The 20000-nt window shown below is 47.8% G+C and overlaps 2 protein-coding genes across 2 annotated transcripts in view; both read right to left on the bottom strand.

Moving 5' to 3' along the window:
• Nucleotides 1-13061, bottom strand: part of LOC135511934 (pseudokinase FAM20A-like) — a 36286-nt gene extending 23225 nt beyond the window's left edge. Inside the window, exons 1-4 of the mRNA XM_064933463.1 lie at nucleotides 12628-13061; nucleotides 10811-12042; nucleotides 3932-4125; nucleotides 3715-3765 (exon numbers count right to left, since the gene is read on the bottom strand). Coding sequence (XP_064789535.1) covers nucleotides 3715-3765; nucleotides 3932-4125; nucleotides 10811-11205 — 640 coding nt within the window. The 5' untranslated portion in view covers nucleotides 11206-12042; nucleotides 12628-13061. The remainder of the gene's footprint in view (nucleotides 1-3714; nucleotides 3766-3931; nucleotides 4126-10810; nucleotides 12043-12627) is intronic.
• A 5557-nt stretch (nucleotides 13062-18618) lies between these two features.
• The window catches only part of LOC135511357 (WD repeat-containing protein on Y chromosome-like), a 30571-nt gene continuing 29189 nt past the window's right edge, over nucleotides 18619-20000 (bottom strand). Inside the window, exons 19-20 of the mRNA XM_064932899.1 lie at nucleotides 19725-19853; nucleotides 18619-18765 (exon numbers count right to left, since the gene is read on the bottom strand). Of these exons, the coding sequence (XP_064788971.1) occupies nucleotides 18619-18765; nucleotides 19725-19853 (276 nt within the window). The remainder of the gene's footprint in view (nucleotides 18766-19724; nucleotides 19854-20000) is intronic.

The following is a 20000-nucleotide window of genomic DNA, read 5'->3' as shown; positions in this document are numbered from 1 at the left end:
AGACTGCTGTGTCTCTCTCAGACTGCTGTGTCTCTCTCAGACTGCTGTGTCTCCCTCAGCTGCTCTCAGAATGCCGTCTTGGCCAACCTTAGCTTGTTATAAAAACCTATCCAAAAAACACATAGTTGGTTTGGAATCTGACCCAAGTTAATTTTGATGTTCCAATCCTTGTGGTTTATTGTTGACTCTGTTCAATATTATTTTCCCTGCTCTACATCTGTTTCTGCCTGGACCTAGTCCCAATGATAAGGCCAGATGGAGGACTACCTTCAGCAGGGTTTCTTTATGTCTGTGTACTCAGCATACTGCGTCACAGAGCAAACCTAACCAGTATTCATAAAGACACACGCTTCTCCTCCTGATTCCAGCTGATTCAGCTTTGTCTTCTGAAGTTGTATCTTATTTGTAGGCTACAATCTCTCTCTGCTGTGTTTAACTGGAGGGGAATCAAACAGACACAAACAAGCTTTGAAGAGCAAAGGCACACTGTCACTTTTCAGCCATTCAAGAAGAATTGGTTGAAAAAGCCAAGTACGAATAAAAGTAGGACAGAGGAACAGAGGATTTGTGTGTGTTGTTGCTGAGGTTGGAGCCACCAGTGTGTGTGTGTTGTTGCTGAGGTTGGAGCCACCAGTGTGTGTGTGTTGTTACTGAGGTTGGAGCCACCAGTGTGTGTGTGTTGTTACTGAGGTTGGAGCCACCAGTGTGTGTGTGTTGTTGCTGAGGTTGGAGCCACCAGTGTGTGTGTGTTGTTACTGAGGTTGGAGCCACCAGTGTGTGTGTGTTGTTGCTGAGGTTGGAGCCACCAGTGTGTGTGTGTTGTTGCTGAGGTTGGAGCCACCAGTGTGTGTGTGTTGTTGCTGAGGTTGGAGCCACCAGTGTGCGTGTGTTGTTGCTGAGGTTGGAGCCACCAGTGTGTGTGTGTTGTTGCTGAGGTTGGAGCCACCAGTGTGTGTGTGTTGTTACTGAGGTTGGAGCCACCAGTGTGTGTGTGTTGTTACTGAGGTTGGAGCCACCAGTGTGTGTGTGTTGTTACTGAGGTTGGAGCCACCAGTGTGTGTGTGTTGTTACTGAGGTTGGAGCCACCAGTGTGTGTGTGTTGTTGCTGAGGTTGGAGCCACCAGTGTGTGTGTGTTGTTGCTGAGGTTGGAGCCACCAGTGTGTGTGTGTTGTTGCTGAGGTTGGAGCCACCAGTGTGTGTGTGTTGTTACTGAGGTTGGAGCCACCAGTGTGTGTGTGTTGTTACTGAGGTTGGAGCCACCAGTGTGTGTGTGTTGTTACTGAGGTTGGAGCCACCAGTGTGTGTGTGTTGTTACTGAGGTTGGAGCCTGAGGTTGGAGCCCCAGTGTGTGTGTGTTGTTACTGAGGTTGGAGCCACCAGTGTGTGTGTTTGTTACTGTGGTTGGAGCCACCAGTGTGTGTGTGTTTTACTGAGGTTGGAGCCACCAGTGTGTGTGTGTTTTTACTGAGGTTGGAGCCACCAGTGTGTGTGTGTTGTTACTGAGGTTGGAGCCACCAGTGTGTGTGTGTTGTTACTGAGGTTGGAGCCACCAGTGTGTGTGTGTTGTTACTGAGGTTGGAGCCACCAGTGTGTGTGTGTTGTTACTGAGGTTGGAGCCACCAGTGTGTGTGTGTTGTTACTGAGGTTGGAGCCACCAGTGTGTGTGTGTTGTTACTGAGGTTGGAGCCACCAGTGTGTGTGTGTTGTTACTGAGGTTGGAGCCACCAGTGTGTGTGTGTTGTTACTGAGGTTGGAGCCACCAGTGTGTGTGTGTTGTTACTGAGGTTGGAGCCACCAGTGTGTGTGTGTTGTTACTGAGGTTGGAGCCACCAGTGTGTGTGAGGTTGGAGCCACCAGTGTGTGTGTGTTGTTACTGAGGTTGGAGCCACCAGTGTGTGTGTGTTGTTACTGAGGTTGGAGCCACCAGTGTGTGTGTGTTGTTACTGAGGTTGGAGCCACCAGTGTGTGTGTGTTGTTACTGAGGTTGGAGCCACCAGTGTGTGTGTGTTGTTACTGAGGTTGGAGCCACCAGTGTGTGTGTGTTGTTACTGAGGTTGGAGCCACCAGTGTGTGTGTGTTGTTACTGAGGTTGGAGCCACCAGTGTGTGTGTGTTGTTACTGAGGTTGGAGCCACCAGTGTGTGTGTGTTGTTACTGAGGTTGGAGCCACCAGTGTGTGTGTGTTGTTACTGAGGTTGGAGCCACCAGTGTGTGTGTGTTGTTACTGAGGTTGGAGCCACCAGTGTGTGTGTGTTGTTACTGAGGTTGGAGCCACCAGTGTGTGTGTGTTGTTACTGAGGTTGGAGCCACCAGTGTGTGTGTGTTGTTACTGAGGTTGGAGCCACCAGTGTGTGTGTGTTGTTACTGAGGTTGGAGCCACCAGTGTGTGTGTGTTGTTACTGAGGTTGGAGCCACCAGTGTGTGCGTGTTGTTACTGAGGTTGGAGCCACCAGTGTGTGTGTGTTGTTACTGAGGTTGGAGCCACCAGTGTGTGTGTGTTGTTACTGAGGTTGGAGCCACCAGTGTGTGTGTGTTGTTACTGAGGTTGGAGCCACCAGTGTGTGTGTGTTGTTACTGAGGTTGGAGCCACCAGTGTGTGTGTGTTGTTACTGAGGTTGGAGCCACCAGTGTGTGTGTTGTTACTGAGGTTGGAGCCACCAGTGTGTGTGTGTTGTTACTGAGGTTGGAGCCACCAGTGTGTGTGTGTTGTTACTGAGGTTGGAGCCACCAGTGTGTGTGTGTTGTTACTGAGGTTGGAGCCACCAGTGTGTGTGTGTTGTTACTGAGGTTGGAGCCACCAGTGTGTGTGTGTTGTTACTGAGGTTGGAGCCACCAGTGTGTGTGTGTTGTTACTGAGGTTGGAGCCACCAGTGTGTGTGTGTTGTTACTGAGGTTGGAGCCACCAGTGTGTGTGTGTTGTTACTGAGGTTGGAGCCACCAGTGTGTGTGTGTTGTTACTGAGGTTGGAGCCACCAGTGTGTGTGTGTTGTTACTGAGGTTGGAGCCACCAGTGTGTGTGTGTTGTTACTGAGGTTGGAGCCACCAGTGTGTGTGTGTTGTTACTGAGGTTGGAGCCACCAGTGTGTGTGTGTTGTTACTGAGGTTGGAGCCACCAGTGTGTGTGTGTTGTTACTGAGGTTGGAGTGAGTGAGTGAGTGAGTGAGTGAGTGAGTGAGTGAGTCAGTCAGTCAGTCAGTCAGTCAGTCAGTCAGTCAGTCAGTCAGTCAGTCAGTCAGTCCAGTCCAGTCCAGTCCAGTCCAGTCCAGTCCAGTCCAGCCTGCCGTGGCATCACCACACTCCTATTCTCTGAGATAAAGCTTTTTAAAGAACACTCTGCCTTTGACCTAAATGAGTCTGTCTCTGCTCTCTGCCTCCAGGGATGTGACTTATGAAGTTCTGGAGATGCTACTTTATGGGCCTTGGATGAAAACCAAAGTCCTGTCAGTGGTGCAACAGGGTGTTCGGCTCTGATAGCACGACTGAGCACCGAAGGATATAACAGGGAGAAAGAAACTACAAAAGAACCAATCATGAAGAGGACTGTGTCAACTGATTCTCTTTCCTCTCATTTCTCTCCCTGTTCTCCTCAAAACAACTATTGACACGCCAAAGTATAATAGAACACGTTTTAAAAGGAATGTATGTTCGAACACAAAACACACAAATCATGCAGACACAGAACAGTGCAGATATGTTGACATGACAGGACCTTACCCTGGGTACAGTCACATGCTCCTTTGAGGGCCTTTTCATCTTGAGTGTAATCTGCATAAAGACATTTCTGCAATGAATACCTATAACAATTATAGAAATGGTTCATTATTAAAGCACAAGGTCCTATAGCACCTACATGCACTGTTGACGGTGACTTTAATGCTCATATGAATACCACTTATATGAATGGTTATAACTCCCATAAGACAGGTCCTACCTGCGCTGATGACAGTAGTGGCCTGCATGTCTTGCAGCAGGCGGGTGATGGCGGGGTCATCACGGGCATACAGGGCATAGCGGTTGATGCCCAGGTGGAACTTCAGCCAGCTGGCCTCAGGGTCAAAGGTCACCTGATGTTCCAGCATTGTCACGTTGAGGGCCGCTGCAGCCTCACTATACAGCTTCATATGCCTAAGGGAAAGAGGTGGGGGGAGAGAGAGAGGGAGAGCGTGGGAGTGGGGTTAGGGTTATGCATAGCCTTGCCCTTGCTGTACAACATCATATTGTATGCCTGAGGGGGAAAGAGAGGTGGTCAAAACAAGGTCATGGTTAGGGTACGCCAAACGAGTTATCCTTGAAAACCTGCGATACGCACTGTGAAACTCATACAGTATCAAATCAAATCAAACTTTATTGAAATTGCCTTTAAAAATCCAACTCCCACGGAGGGCGACTGTTGCTTCACAGGACCAACAATTATCCAAACTAGCATATTTCCACAGAGGAGAACAGACTGAGAGGAGAACAGACTGAGAGGAGAACAGACTGAGAGGAGAACAGACTGAGAGGAGAACAGACTGAGAGGAGAACAGACTGAGAGGGAGAACAGACTGAGAGGAGAACAGACTGAGAGGAGAACAGACTGAGAGGAGAACAGACTGAGAGGAGAACAGACTGAGAGGAGAACAGACTGAGAGGAGAACAGACTGAGAGGAGAACAGACTGAGAGGAGAACAGGCTGAGAGGAGAACAGACTGAGAGGAGAACAGACTGAGAGGAGAACAGACTGAGAGGAGAACAGACTGAGAGGAGAACAGACTGAGAGGGAGAACAGACTGAGAGGAGAACAGACTGAGAGGAGAACAGACTGAGAGGAGAACAGACTGAGAGGGAGAACAGACTGAGAGGAGAACAGACTGAGAGGAGAACAGACAGAACAGACTGAGAGGAGAACAGACTGAGAGGAGAACAGACTGAGAGGAGAACAGACTGAGAGGAGAACAGACTGAGAGGAGAACAGACTGAGAGGAGAACAGACTGAGAGGAGAACAGACTGAGAGGAGAACAGACTGAGAGGAGAACAGACTGAGAGGAGAACAGACTGAGAGGAGAACAGACTGAGAGGAGAACAGACTGAGAGGAGAACAGACTGAGAGGAGAACAGACTGAGAGGAGAACAGACTGAGAGGAGAACAGACTGAGAGGAGAACAGACTGAGAGGAGAACAGACTGAGAGGAGAACAGACTGAGAGGAGAACAGACTGAGAGGAGAACAGACTGAGAGGAGAACAGACTGAGAGGAGAACAGACTGAGAGGAGAACAGACTGAGAGGAGAACAGACTGAGAGGAGAACAGACTGAGAGGAGAACAGACTGAGAGGAGAACAGACTGAGAGGAGAACAGACTGAGAGGAGAACAGACTGAGAGAACAGACTGAGAGGAGAACAGACTGAGAGGGAGAACAGACTGAGAGGGAGAACAGACTGAGAGGAGAACAGACTGAGAGGAGAACAGACTGAGAGGAGAACAGACTGAGAGGAGAACAGACTGAGAGGAGAACAGACTGAGAGGAGAACAGACTGAGAGGAGAACAGACTGAGAGGAGAACAGACTGAGAGGAGAACAGACTGAGAGGAGAACAGACTGAGAGGAGAACAGACAGACTGAGAGGAGAACAGACTGAGAGGAGAACAGACTGAGAGGGAGAACAGACTGAGAGGAGAAACAGACTGAGAGGAGAACAGACTGAGAGGAGAACAGACTGAGAGGAGAACAGACTGAGAGGAGAACAGACTGAGAGGAGAACAGACTGAGGGAGAACAGACTGAGAGGAGAACAGACTGAGAGGGAGAACAGACTGAGAGGGAGAACAGACTGAGAGGAGAACAGACTGAGAGGAGAACAGACTGAGAGGGAGAACAGACTGAGAGGAGAACAGACTGAGAGGAGAACAGACTGAGAGGAGAACAGACTGAGAGGAGAACAGACTGAGAGGAGAACAGACTGAGAGGAGAACAGACTGAGAGGAGAACAGAAGAGGAGAACAGACTGAGAGGAGAACAGACTGAGAGGAGAACAGACTGAGAGGAGAACAGACTGAGAGGAGAACAGACTGAGAGGAGAACAGACTGAGAGGGAGAACAGACTGAGAGGAGAACAGACTGAGAGGAGAACAGACTGAGAGGAGAACAGACTGAGAGGGAGAACAGACTGAGAGGAAGAAAAGACTGAGAGGAGAACAGACTGAGAGGGAGAACAGACTGAGAGGGAGAACAGGCTGAGAGGAGAACAGACTGAGAGGAGAACAGACTGAGGAGAACAGACTGAGAGGAGAACAGACTGAGAGGAGAACAGACTGAGAGGAGAACAGACTGAGAGGAGAACAGACTGAGAGGAGAACAGACTGAGAGGAGAACAGACTGAGAGGAGAACAGACTGAGAGGGAGAACAGACTGAGAGGAGAACAGACTGAGAGGGAGAACAGACTGAGAGGAGAACAGACTGAGAGGAGAACAGACTGAGAGGAGAACAGACTGAGAGGAGAACAGACTGAGAGGAGAACAGACTGAGAGGGAGAACAGACTGAGAGGAGAACAGACTGAGAGGAGAACAGACTGAGAGGAGAACAGACTGAGAGGAGAACAGACTGAAGGAGAACAGACTGAGAGGAGAACAGACTGAGAGGAGAACAGACTGAGAGGAGAACAGACTGAGAGGAGAACAGACTGAGAGGAGAACAGACTGAGAGGAGAACAGACTGAGAGGAGAACAGACTGAGAGGAGAACAGACTGAGAGGAGAACAGACAGACTGAGAGGAGAACAGACTGAGAGGAGAACAGACTGAGAGGAGAACAGAACAGACTGAGAGGAGAACAGACTGAGAGGAGAACAGACTGAGAGGAGAACAGACTGAGAGGAGAACAGACTGAGAGGAGAACAGACTGAGAGGAGAACAGACTGAGAGGAGAACAGACTGAGAGGAGAACAGACTGAGAGGAGAACAGACTGAGAGGGAGAACAGACTGAGAGGAGAACAGACTGAGAGGAGAACAGACTGAGAGGAGAACAGACTGAGAGGGAGAACAGACTGAGAGGAGAACAGACTGAGAGGAGAACAGACTGAGAGGAGAACAGACTGACTGAGAGGAGAACAGACTGAGAGGGAGAACAGACTGAGAGGGAGAACAGAGAACAGACTGAGAGGAGAACAGACTGAGAGGAGAACAGACTGAGAGGGAGAACAGACTGAGAGGAGAACAGACTGAGAGGAGAACAGACTGAGAGGAGAACAGACTGAGAGAACAGACTGAGAAGAACAGACTGAGAGGAACAGAACAGACTGAGAGGAGAACAGACTGAGAGGAGAACAGACTGAGAGGAGAACAGACTGAGAGGAGAACAGACTGAGAGGGAGAACAGACTGAGAGGAGAACAGACTGAGAGGAGAACAGACTGAGAGGAGAACAGACTGAGAGGAGAACAGACTGAGAGGAGAACAGACTGAGAGGAGAACAGACTGAGGAGAACAGACTGAGAGGGAGAACAGACTGAGAGGAGAACAGACTGAGAGGAGAACAGACTGAGAGGAGAACAGACTGAGAGGAGAACAGACTGAGAGGAGAACAGACGGAGAGGAGAACAGACTGAGAGGAGAACAGACTGAGAGGAGAACAGACTGAGAGGAGAACAGACTGAGAGGAGAACAGACTGAGAGGAGAACAGACTGAGAGGAGAACAGACTGAGAGGAGAACAGACTGAGAGGAGAACAGACTGAGAGGAGAACAGACTGAGAGGGAGAACAGACTGAGAGGAGAACAGACTGAGAGGAGAACAGACTGAGAGGAGAACAGACTGAGAGGAGAACAGACTGAGAGGAGAACAGACTGAGAGGAGAACAGACAGAGGGAGAACAGACTGAGAGGAGAACAGACTGAGGAGAACAGACTGAGAGGGAGAACAGACAGAGGAGAACAGACTGAGAGGGAGAACAGACAGAGGAGAACAGGCTGAGAGGAGAACAGACAGAGGAGAACAGGCTGAGAGGAGAACAGACTGAGGAGAACAGGCTGAGAGGAGAACAGACTGAGAGGAGAACAGACTGAGAGGAGAACAGACTGAGAGGAGAACAGGCTGAGAGGAGAACAGACTGAGAGGAGAACAGACAGAGGAGAACAGACTGAGAGGGAGAACAGACTGAGAGGAGAACAGACTGAGAGGAGAACAGACTGAGAGGAGAACAGACTGAGAGGAGAACAGACTGAGAGGAGAACAGACTGAGAGGGAGAACAGACTGAGAGGAGAACAGGCTGAGAGGGAGAACAGACTGAGAGGGAGAACAGACTGAGAGGAAGAACAGACTGAGAGGAGAACAGACTGAGAGGAGAACAGACTGAGAGGAGAACAGACTGAGAGGAGAACAGACTGAGAGGGAGAACAGACTGAGAGGAGAACAGACTGAGAGGAGAACAGGCTGAGAGGGAGAACAGACTGAGAGGGAGAACAGACTGAGAGGGAGAACAGACTGAGAGGAGAACAGACAGAGGGAGAACAGACTGAGAGGAGAACAGACTGAGAGGAGAACAGACTGAGAGGGAGAACAGACTGAGAGGGAGAACAGACTGAGAGGAGAACAGACAGAGGGAGAACAGACTGAGAGGAGAACAGACTGAGAGGGAGAACAGACTGAGAGGGAGAACAGACTGAGAGGAGAACAGACTGAGAGGAGAACAGACTGAGAGGGAGAACAGACTGAGAGGAGAACAGACTGAGAGGAGAACAGACTGAGAGGAGAACAGACTGAGAGGGAGAACAGACTGAGAGGAGAACAGACTGAGAGGGAGAACAGACTGAGAGGAGAACAGACTGAGAGGAGAACAGACTGAGAGGAGAACAGACTGAGAGGGAGAACAGACTGAGAGGAGAACAGACTGAGAGGAGAACAGACTGAGAGGAGAACAGACTGAGAGGGAGAACAGACTGAGAGGGAGAACAGACTGAGAGGAGAACAGACTGAGAGGAGAACAGGCTGAGAGGGAGAACAGACTGAGAGGAGAACAGACAGAGGGAGAACAGACAGAGGAGAACAGACTGAGAGGAGAACAGACTGAGGAGAACAGACTGAGAGGGAGAACAGACAGAGGAGAACAGACTGAGAGGGAGAACAGACAGAGGAGAACAGGCTGAGAGGAGAACAGACAGAGGAGAACAGGCTGAGAGGAGAACAGACTGAGGAGAACAGGCTGAGAGGAGAACAGACTGAGAGGAGAACAGACTGAGAGGAGAACAGACTGAGAGGAGAACAGGCTGAGAGGAGAACAGACTGAGAGGGAGAACAGACAGAGGAGAACAGACTGAGAGGAGAACAGACTGAGAGGAGAACAGACTGAGAGGAGAACAGACTGAGAGGAGAACAGACTGAGAGGAGAACAGACTGAGAGGAGAACAGACTGAGAGGGAGAACAGACTGAGAGGAGAACAGGCTGAGAGGAGAACAGACTGAGAGGAGAACAGACTGAGAGGGAGAACAGACAGAGGAGAACAGACTGAGAGGAGAACAGGCTGAGAGGAGAACAGTCAAAGACAAATCCAGAGTATTATCTGAGGAAAACATTTGTAGTGGCAAAGCCTACACACCACCTCCCTCTTGGACTCTGACTCCCTCTCGGAGCTTCCGAGCTGTTTGCCCTCCCTTAGGAATCTCCCTTCCTTCCTCTCCTCCCCTCCTGACACTTCTGTATACATATCCCCACAGAAACGATATGGGCAGGAATCACTCCTGATCCAAAGCAAACATTCAGACCATTGAGGAGGCTGGGAAAGCATGTTGCATTGTTGCACTGTTGTGCCAGTTTTGACTGCGGTGAGTGGGAGGGTTGGTTGTTTCACTGTGTTTCAGGATCATCAGCTGTTGTGGTCAGATGATAGGAGGGGTCGTCAAAGCAAGTGTATTCATTCAGAGTATTCCTGACCCAACTGGACCACAGTGACATGTCTGTGTAATCAGGAAGGCTGCCCACAGACCACAACCAAATACCACAAACCCACAGACCAGGGAGCAAGCAGCTAGCTGCACAACCACATCGCCCTCCTCTTTCAGTGCTCTTGATTCAGACTATGATAATGTATGCCACACACATGCACCATAACCGTGGTGGTTGACCTGGAAGGTCTACAGTATACTATAACTGCCTATTTTCAGCGTCCAGATGAAACAGTCCAAACTGTCCCCAGAAGTCCCCCTAAAAACCATCCATCCTCTCACTAAGTGCATTTCTCTTCTGTTAACAAGCTGCTACAAGACACTCCCACTAAGCCCTAGAGGAACCATTGCTATGTGCATATTTAAAACACAGCTAAGGGGGAGAAATCTTCTCTCTTCATATTTCTTGTGTTTTTCCACCATTGGAGCCAAAACAGGATTTCTCTGAGAGAAATGCCCTGTGATTGACAGGGTTAAACAGGAGCGAAGACAGCTACAGTCTCTTCAGCTCTTACTGGTTTAAAGGGTTTGATCGGGTTTAAGGGTCTTGTTTACCTAGCACAGGGAGATCCAGACATAGGTTCTCAATGACATGTGAGTGTTGCTACCAGCCCTCCATTAAATGCTGTTTATGACATCGTCTTTAGAGACAGTTTATAGGATTAGTCTTTATGGGAAAATTCTTGCTGAAGAGAAAAAGTGTTGAGTTGTTGACGTGCCTGTGCGTGTGTGCGTTTCTGCATGTGTCAGGGATCCACAGCCGTCGTGTCAGTGACCCTACCCCTCCACCACAGCCAAGCCACAGTAGGGAAAATGTCTAGTCCCACCAAACTAAATCACAACCATAAAACATTGAGAAAGGTCTAAACTCTGGTCGCTGTGTACTGTACTCACCGTTCCCAGTGCGAGACCTTCCTCCTGTAATACTCCATTAGCTCTCCAGACTGCATCAGCCTCTCTTCCAGCCCCAGCTCCGGTGTCTGAATGTTATACAGGGGGTGAGCAAACAGCCTCCCCAGCTTCGAGCCCCAATCTGTGGGGTCGTCCGTAGCTCCGACCCCCTTACCCTGGAGGTCTATGGAGGAGATGTTGGAGAACCATGGGATAGTGAGGCCACTGTACCCAGCAAGGGTGAAGTTAGTCCCCCTGGAGGAGGGACAGAGGCAGGCTCCATTCCCTGGTCCTGGTTGTCTTTGGCGGAGCTTGGGGAGCAGGACGAAGTAGAGGTCAGCGGTGAAAATGGCTGTGAGGGTCACAGCCAGGAGCAGACGATCTCTTCTCATCATCATACTGGGAGGATGGAAGAGTGAGGAGACAAAGAGAGAGAGAGATGGAGGGGAGAGACAGAGAAATACAGGGAGATGGAGGGGAGAGACAGAGAGAGACCAGAGAGAATGATGGAGGGGAGAGACAAAGGTCAGATCCGCGTCTCTATCTGTATGTAAATCTTCCTGGATGAAGGTGGTCAAAGCCCCAAACGTGTTGGACACAGTCAATGTTCCAGGTTCCAGGTACTTGTTCTGGCTCAGACCAGATGAGAGACTGTGTTGCTCACGCCAAGTGATAAGTTGCAATGTGGCTCCAAGCAGAGGTCCACTTGGCTTTGTTAAGAGTGTGTCCACCTCTTGTCAAAGCAGTATGTAGAGTGCAGTTCAGTTAACTTCTGTCTTCCTGGTCTTGCTCTGATGATGTGTGTGTATTTGTTGCACGCTGTAAGTGGGAGGTTGCAGGTCTAAGTCCAGTGTGTGTGTATGTGTGTGAATATGCTGGCTGCCTTTCGTCCTCTTGAACACATTCCTCTTGATCTGGAACTGGCTCTGGCGAACAGTGTTCTCTGAGCAAAGAAATCTGAGTGCGTGTTTGTGTTTGGTGTGTTTCTGTCAACAGATTTACAAGTGTTTGTGCATGTGTCTGAGTTGGTCTCTTTGTATGTGTGTGTGGTGTATGTGTGGTGTGTGTGTGTGTGTGTGGTGTGTGTGTGTGCTAGGTAATCCTTCTCATTGTAATTGCATTGTTTCTGGTCATGTCTTCTGTTCTCCTCTCCTCTGTTTTTATTTATTTTTTAATGTATCCGTTATTTTACCAGGTAAGTTGACTGAGAACACGTTGTCATTTACAGCAACGACCTGAGGAATAGTTACAGGGGAGAGGAGTGTCAGGTGTGAAAACAAACCCTTTCAACAACCTCTTAACACCCCCTCAACACCCTCCCAACCTCCCCTCAACACCCCCTCAACACCCTCCCTTCAACATCCTCTCAACACCCTCTTAACACTCTTTCAACAACACCTCAACAACCTCTCAACACCCTCTCAACACCACCTCAACACCCCCTCAACACCCTCTCAATACCCTCTCAACACCCCCCCAATACCACCTCAACACACCCTCAACACCCCCTCAACAACTTCTCAACACCCCCTCAACATTATCTCTTCTCTCCACTTCTTTCTCCCCTCCTCCCACCTCCTCCATGTTATCATTCTCCACCCATCTCCTGCAATCGGCGGCAGTGTAGCCTAGTGGTTAGAACATTTGACTAGTAACCGAAAGGTTGCAAGTTCAAATCCCTGGGCTGTCAAGGTACAAAATCTGTCATTCTGCCACTGAACAGGCAGTTAACCCACTGTTCCTAGGCCGTCAATGAAAATAAGAATTTGTTGTTAACTGACTTGCCTAGTAAAATAAAGGTAAAAAAAAAAATCCCTCACTTTTTCCTCAATCAGATTCACTCTCTCATCTCCTCTTTACTCTATATCTTCCTCTCCTCTACACTGATCCATCTCTCTTCCTCTCCTCCTCCTCCTCTCTTCCTCTCCTCTACACTGATCCCTCTCTCTTCCTCTCCTCTACACTGATCCCTCTCTCTTCCTCTCCTCTACACTGATCCCTCTCTTCCTCTCCTCTACACTGATCCCTCTCTCTTCCTCTCCTCCTCCTCCTCCTCCTCTCTTCCTCTCCTCTACACTGATCCCTCTCTCTTCCTCTCCTTCTCCTCTCTTCCTCTCCTCTACACTGATCTCTCTCTCTTCCTCTCCTCTACACTGATCTCTCTCTCTTCCTCTCCTCCTCCTCCCCTCTACACTGATCCCTCTCTCTTCCTCTCCTCCTCCTCCTCTCCTCTACACTGATCCTTACTTTTGTCTCCGCTCTGCTCTGTTCAACTCCAAGGCGCTGTTACAACAGCACTTTCCTTCCCGTCCCACTTCCCATGCGCACGCACGCACACACACACACACACACCTGCCCTGCTCCGTCACACTTGCCAGAGGGAGAGAGGGAGAGGGAGACAGTGAGGGAATGGTAAAAGAGAGCTAGAACAAGTAACACACATGCACAGTCAGACAGTGTTTACAGACAGGCACTCTGCCTTTCTTCTACGGTTTCAGTGAGAAGGTCCTTCAATGGCACTACTAAAAGTCACAGTATACTGCATTTGTTATTCTAATTCTTTCAGCAGCAAGAAACTCAGAGGGCATTTCCCAGACTGTTGTTACCGTGGTATTTTAGAAACATCAGTCGTGTGTTTGGGTGTGTGTGAGGAACTCTGGCAAAGCTACGCTATGACGTCTCCAACTCATTCTCTGGGGTGTTTCTCTCTCTCTCTCTCTCTCTCTCTCTCTCTCTCATATATTAATATCAATTTAAGGGCTTTATTGGCATGGGAACATATGTTAACATTTCCAAAGCAAGTGAAGTAGATAACAAAAGTTAGCAGTAAACATTACACTCACAAAAGTTCCAAAAGAATAAAGACATTTCAAATGTCAAATTATGTCTATATCCAGTGTTGTAAAGATGTGCAAATAGTTAAAGTACAAAAGCTAAAATAAATACACGTAAATATAGGTTGTATTCACAATGGTGTTTGTTCTTCACTGGTTTCTCTTTTCTTGTGGCAACAGGTCGCAAATCTTGCTGCTGTGATGGCACACTGGTATTTCACCCAGTAGATATGGGAGTTTATCAAATTGTGGTCACAGGCAGGCAATGGTCATACACAGGTAGGCAAACAGGCAGATTAATCAAAACTAGGAGTGAAGGCTCGTTCTCACAAACGAGCTAGGAAAACGCTTTGTAGAGTCAAAACGAACAATACCTCACAAAGGCACAAACAGAATGAACTGAACTAAGTAAGGAGCTGATGAGACCAGGTGAATAACTAACACAGGTGAAATCAATGAACAAAAATGAAAGACAGGGCTACGTTCAAGAACACAAAGAAACAGAACACAAGGTTGACTAAGAAAATAAATACAGAACCTTACACTTTGGGCCAGTAACCGAAAGGTTGCTGGTTCAAACCCCCAAGCCAAGTAGGTGAAAAATTGGTCTATATGCCCTTGAGTAAAGGACTTAAGTCTAATTCCTTCTCTAAGTGGCTCTGGATAAGAGCATCTGATAAAGGACACAAAAAAGTTAAATATGATTAGCTATTGTTCTAACAAACATAAATGCTTGATGTAAAAATACACATTTTATTGAGATAGGCGGCGACCACACTTTTTCACAAATGACTGAGCTTTCCATTGAATCAAACTGTTGTTTGTATGTGTCAAGCTTGTTGAAATGAGAGGACCAAGGCGCAGCGTGCGTAGAGTTCCACATGATATTTAATAGTGAAGCTTACAACAAAAACAACAAAGAATATAACAAATGTGCAGTATTGCGGTTCTCAAGGCAACTAAATATGATCCCCAATCAGAGACAACGATAGACAGCTGCCTCTCATTGGGAACCATACCAGGCCAACATACTAGAACGCCCACCCTAATCACACCCTGACCCAACCAATTAGAGAAATAAAAAGTCTCTCTAAGGTCAGGGCGTGACAGTATGTGGTTCCTTAAAATGCCATGTGTTTATTTAGCGAAGACAAAGTTGGCCCATTCTAAATGTCCCCCCCCCGAAATAAACCTTGGTAGGCTAACAGTGATAGAGAGAAATCATTTAAAAAATATATAATACGAGTTCAATCCATACCTCCGTGAGATTATCATCTAATGTCTGTGTTATGAACCAGGAGTTGTTTACTAGCTGTGAGCTAACCCCGTCTGTGCCTGTTTTATCCCAAACACGGCTCTGTTCCTACTAACAACGTTTTCCCTCTCTCCCCAGAAAGCCATAACCAAGCTTAAAAATAGCCTAACCCTGGTTTTGGGGAAACACACAAGGAAGACACATACAGGAAATACATTGGGGGGAATTGAATTAGAAAAGACCATAACCAAACAACCCCAGGTTGTACGTTTTTATTTCTATAATTCAAATCTGCAGTGAAAAGGATAGGATAGATAATATTGTACAAAAATGAATTGTGCTGATAAAGGTTTAGTGTCCTGGTGGGAGCGACGACCTGGGGAAGAGCTGGTCTGGGAACCAGCTCAAGTTCCTGCAGCACATTGTCAAGACAATCCTGAGATCAGACATAGCCCTGGTCTCAGAGTCCACAGAGACCATCATTATTCTGGAGTTGACAGTCTCTTGGGAAGATCGTCTTGAGGAGGCATACGAGAGGAAGAGGGCCAAGTATGAGGGACTGGTCATCGACTGTCAGAAGCAGGTTTGGAAGGCTAGGTGATGCCTATTGAGGTAGGATGCAGGGGTTTTGCTGGGCAATCACTCTACAGAGCCTACAACACACTTGGCATCAATGGAACGAAGAGGAGGAGAGCCATCAGCAACACCATCGAGGCAGCTGAAAAAGCCTCAAGATGGTTCTGGATCAAGAGAGGAGATCCAAGGGGAGCAGCGACATGCCACCTGGACATAAGTCCGGGTCTGATCAACCTCGACTGGATCGCCTGGGTGAGGGTGTCTGATGTTGAAAGACCCAAAACACCCTATGACCCAGGTTACATTACTGATGATGTGTCCATGTATTAATTCAATCAGTCATAAATGTGTCTCTCTACCCTTTCATTCACACACAGTGAAGCCTGGTGTGTTTTATGTTGACACATCACATGGTTCCTGTTATTGAGTCTTTGCAATGATGTCATGAGAACCAGAACATGTTGTTGCAGATGATAGTGCCAAACAGGTTGGATAGATAGTTGGGAAAGATTTGAGGATGATGAGAGAGAGAGAGAGAGAGAGAGAGAGAGAGAGAGAGAGAGAGAGAGAGAGAGAGAGAGAGAGAGAGAGAGAGAGAGAGATGATAAAATGAATAGATAAAGGATGAGAGAGAACGAGGGGGGAGAGGTAATAAAATTAATAGATGAATAGATAAAGGACGAGAGAGAAGAGAATCCTTTGATGCTCTAGAGAGGAGTTCCAGCCAGTAGTTTAGTCATTACTCTGGCAGGACGCAAGCCATGTCATAGCATAGCACCCATGTACGTGCCATCAGGGTAGGCAGTGACGTGAAGTCAGGGTAGGCAGTACTAACCCTGTGGTAATCTAATAAAAAAATCTGTTATGAAAAGCCCAATACAATTTGTTATTATATTAAAAAAATCATTCTTTGTTATTTAATATTGTTCTTGTTGGTTTTATACAAAAATAAATAAAAAACATGTGCTAAAAGTGCATCAAAACCTCAGGAAAGCAGCAGGACATTCATGCCTTTCTTTCCATCCATTCAAATCCTTGAAGCGTGCGGCTTCATCTGACTCCAGTCACTATTTGTGTTTCCAAACTCATGGTCATTAATATGGAGTTGGTCCCCCCCTTGTCGTTGTAACAGCCTCCACTCTTCTGGGAAGGCAGTCCACTGGGAAGGCGGTTCCACTAGATGTTGGAACATTACTGCGGGGACTTGCTTCCATTCAGGCACAAGAGTATTAGTGAGGTTGGGCACTGATGTTGGGCGATTGGGCCTGGCTCGTAGTTGGCGTTCCAATGCATCCGAAGTGTCGATGGGGTTGAGGTCAGGGCTCTGTGCAGGCCAGTCAAGTTCTTCCACACCGATCTTGACAAACCATTTCTGTATGGGCCTGGCTTTGTGCACAGGGGTATTGTCATCCTGAAACAGGGATGACTACTGCAACAAAGTTGGAAGCACAGAATCATTTAGAATGTCATTGTATGCTGTGGCGTTAAGATTTCCCTTCACAGGAACTCAGGCCGAGCCTGAACCATGAAAAACAGCCCCAGACCATTCATCCTCCTCCTCAAAACTTTACTGTCACCACTATGTATTCGGGCAGGTAGCATTCTCCTGGCATCTGCCAAACCCAGTTTTGGCCATCGGACTGCCAGATGGTGAAGCGTGATTCATCACTCCAGAGATCACGTTTCCACTGCTCCAGAGTCCAATGGCGGCGAGCTTTACACTACTCCAGCTGACGCTTGGCATGGCGCATGGTAATCTTTGCCCATTTCATGAAGCTCCTGACGAACAGTTATTGTTGCTTCCAGAAGCAGTTTGGAGCTTGGTAGTCAGTGTTACAACCAAGGACCGATTATTTTTACGTGCTACACACTTCAGCACTCAGGGGTCCCGTTCTGTGAGCTTGTGTGGCCTGCAATAAGTACTGCAGTGCATCTCCGCCTCATGGACTGCACCAGATTTGCCAATTCTTCCTGTGTTACCACACTCTTCCACCAAGGCACCTGCAAGTTCCCAGACATTTCTGGGGGGAATGGCCCTAGCCCTCACCCTCCGATCCAACAGATCCCAGACGTGCTCAATGGGATTGAGATCCGGGCTCTTCGCTGGCCATGGCAGAACACTGACATTCCTGTCTTGCAGGAAATCACGCACAGGATGAGCAATATGGCTGGTGACATTGTCATGCTGGAGTGTCATGTCAGGATGAGCCTGCAGGAAGGGTATGACATGAGGGAGGAGGTTGTCTTCCCTGTAACGCACAGCGTTGATATTGCCTTCAATGACAACAAGCTCAGTCCGATGATGCTGTGACACAACGCCCAGACCATGACGGACCCTCCACCTCCAAATCGATACACCATCACCATACACCATGAAGGAGAGTGATGGGGTGCTGCATCAGATGACCTGGCCTCCACAATCCCCCGACCTCAACCAAATTGAGATGGTTTGGGATGGGTTGGACCGAAGAGTGAAAGAAAAGGAGCCAACAAGTGCTCAGCATATGTGGGAGATCCTTCAAGACTGCAAGGGTGGCTATTTGAAGAATCTCAAATATATTTGTTTAACACTTATTTGGTTACTACATGATTCCATATATGTGTTATTTCATTGTTTTGATGTCTTCACTATTATTCTGCAATGTAGAAAATGGTAAAATAAGGAGAAACCCTTGAATGAGTAGGTGTTCTAAAACTTTTAGCTGGTAGTGTACAATGTCTTCATATATTGGTCTAGTACCACCTATAATGTCTCTGGAAATTGGTCTGTTAGTGCCTCCTATTGGTTGTAACTGTGGATGCTACATCGGTCTACTGTTTGTCTGAGCTGAGTTCAGCAGTGTGTTATTTTGTCAGAGGAAATTGAGATATGCTGATAATTAATTTCATGGGCTAATTATTTGGTTTTATTATTTATTATTATTATGAGTCGCATGTGAGGTATATAATATCATGCATGTTACATATTATTACACTATAATCTGATAGGAGAAGAGGAGGAGGAGGAGAGGTGGAGAGGAAGAGGAGAAGGAAGTGGAGGAGGAGGAGAGGAAGAGGAGAAGGAGGTGAAGGATAAGGAGGAAGAGGAGGAGGAAGAGAAGGAGAAGGAAAGGAGGAGGAGGAGAATAGTAGAAGGAAGAGGCTGGTCAGGTGGCTTCCTGTTCTTGCTCTGAGCTGCTGTTGATTGACAGCTGTAGGGAGCTAAGCCCTGCTTCACTCACACAACTCAGAGTCTGACGCTGCATCCAAGGGCTCATGGGTAAATCCTCCGGCAGGAACACCTGCTGACAGTCCTGGGAGAGGGGGAGAAGGAGAAAGGAGACCGGAGGAGAGGAGGGTAAAGTAGGTGAATAGTGATGTGGGGATGAGGGGGAATGGAAGAGTTAAAGGAAGAGTTTGAGGTTCAAAGTTTAGGTTGAGAATACATTTCTCATGCAGGCTTACAACTGATGTTCCAACAACAAAACATATATTCCCTCAAGGCCTGACACTCTTTTTAAACCTCTCTTTCTTTACCTTTCTATTTCCATCCCTTCCTTTCTCCCTCACCAACCATCATTGAGTCGGCAGGCTACAATCCCTCACATCAGGCAGAGCATGGCAACAAACTCACAAACACAGGAAGACAGACAGAGAGAGGAATTTTAGTGGAAGAGAGGGGGAAAGAGAGGAAGAGAGTGGGAAAGAGAGGAAGAGAGAGGGAAATAGAGGAATAGAGAGTTAAATAGAGGAAGAGAGTTAAATAGAGGAAGAGAGGGGGAAATAGAGGAAGGGAATAAAGAGAGATTGTGAAAGAGAAGAAAATAAACTGTATCCAGAGTCTGTTGCTATGTAACCATGCAGACAAATACATTTCTCCCCAAAAACTTCTGAAATAGAACAGCAAATATTCCTTCTGCTCTGTTTTTATGACTCTTCCCTATCCATCATGCTTTTTCTTGGACTACTCCAGTCCTTCCGACCATGGAATGTTGCAGCCACACTGTCTACGCTGTAAAATGTCTTCTGCATTGATCACTGGTGTCTTTCAGTTCTATTTACTGGCAATTACTATTATAATGCTGGTGTAAGAAACCCAGAGATTAAAGTAAAGTTCATTAGCGGCCAAATGTGTATAAACCCAGTAACAATACAATGCAATACAGTGCATGCATCAACAGTAGTTGAATTAGGTGGGTTAGTGTTGGGCTGCAACAAACGTCTGTACACGCTCTGATGGGCCCAGGTTTGATGACCTTTGACCTACACTCACCTGCACGGCCAGGGCCTGGAAGGGCGTGCACAAGCCCCCGATGGGGAAGAGCTTATTGACGTTGATGTCACCAAATACCTGCCTCCTCTCTCTCCTAACTGCCATCTTCCTCTGGATGCCCCCATACAGCTGGTGACACTGAGACACCTGGGGGAGGGGGAGGGAGATTAGGTTTTGGTTGTAAATGGGAAACAATTGTGCCACCAGGTCTAGTGTCTGTGTGTGTCTGTGAGATAGGGAGTGAGAGGAAGAAAGAGGAAGAAAGAGGGAGAGAGG

This window comes from Oncorhynchus masou, chromosome 24 (genome assembly GCF_036934945.1).
Source record: "Oncorhynchus masou masou isolate Uvic2021 chromosome 24, UVic_Omas_1.1, whole genome shotgun sequence".
NCBI classification, from domain to species: Eukaryota; Metazoa; Chordata; class Actinopteri; order Salmoniformes; family Salmonidae; genus Oncorhynchus; species Oncorhynchus masou.
The sequence above is the reverse complement of the archived record's forward strand: the minus strand, read 5'-3'. Positions and strand labels throughout refer to the sequence as shown.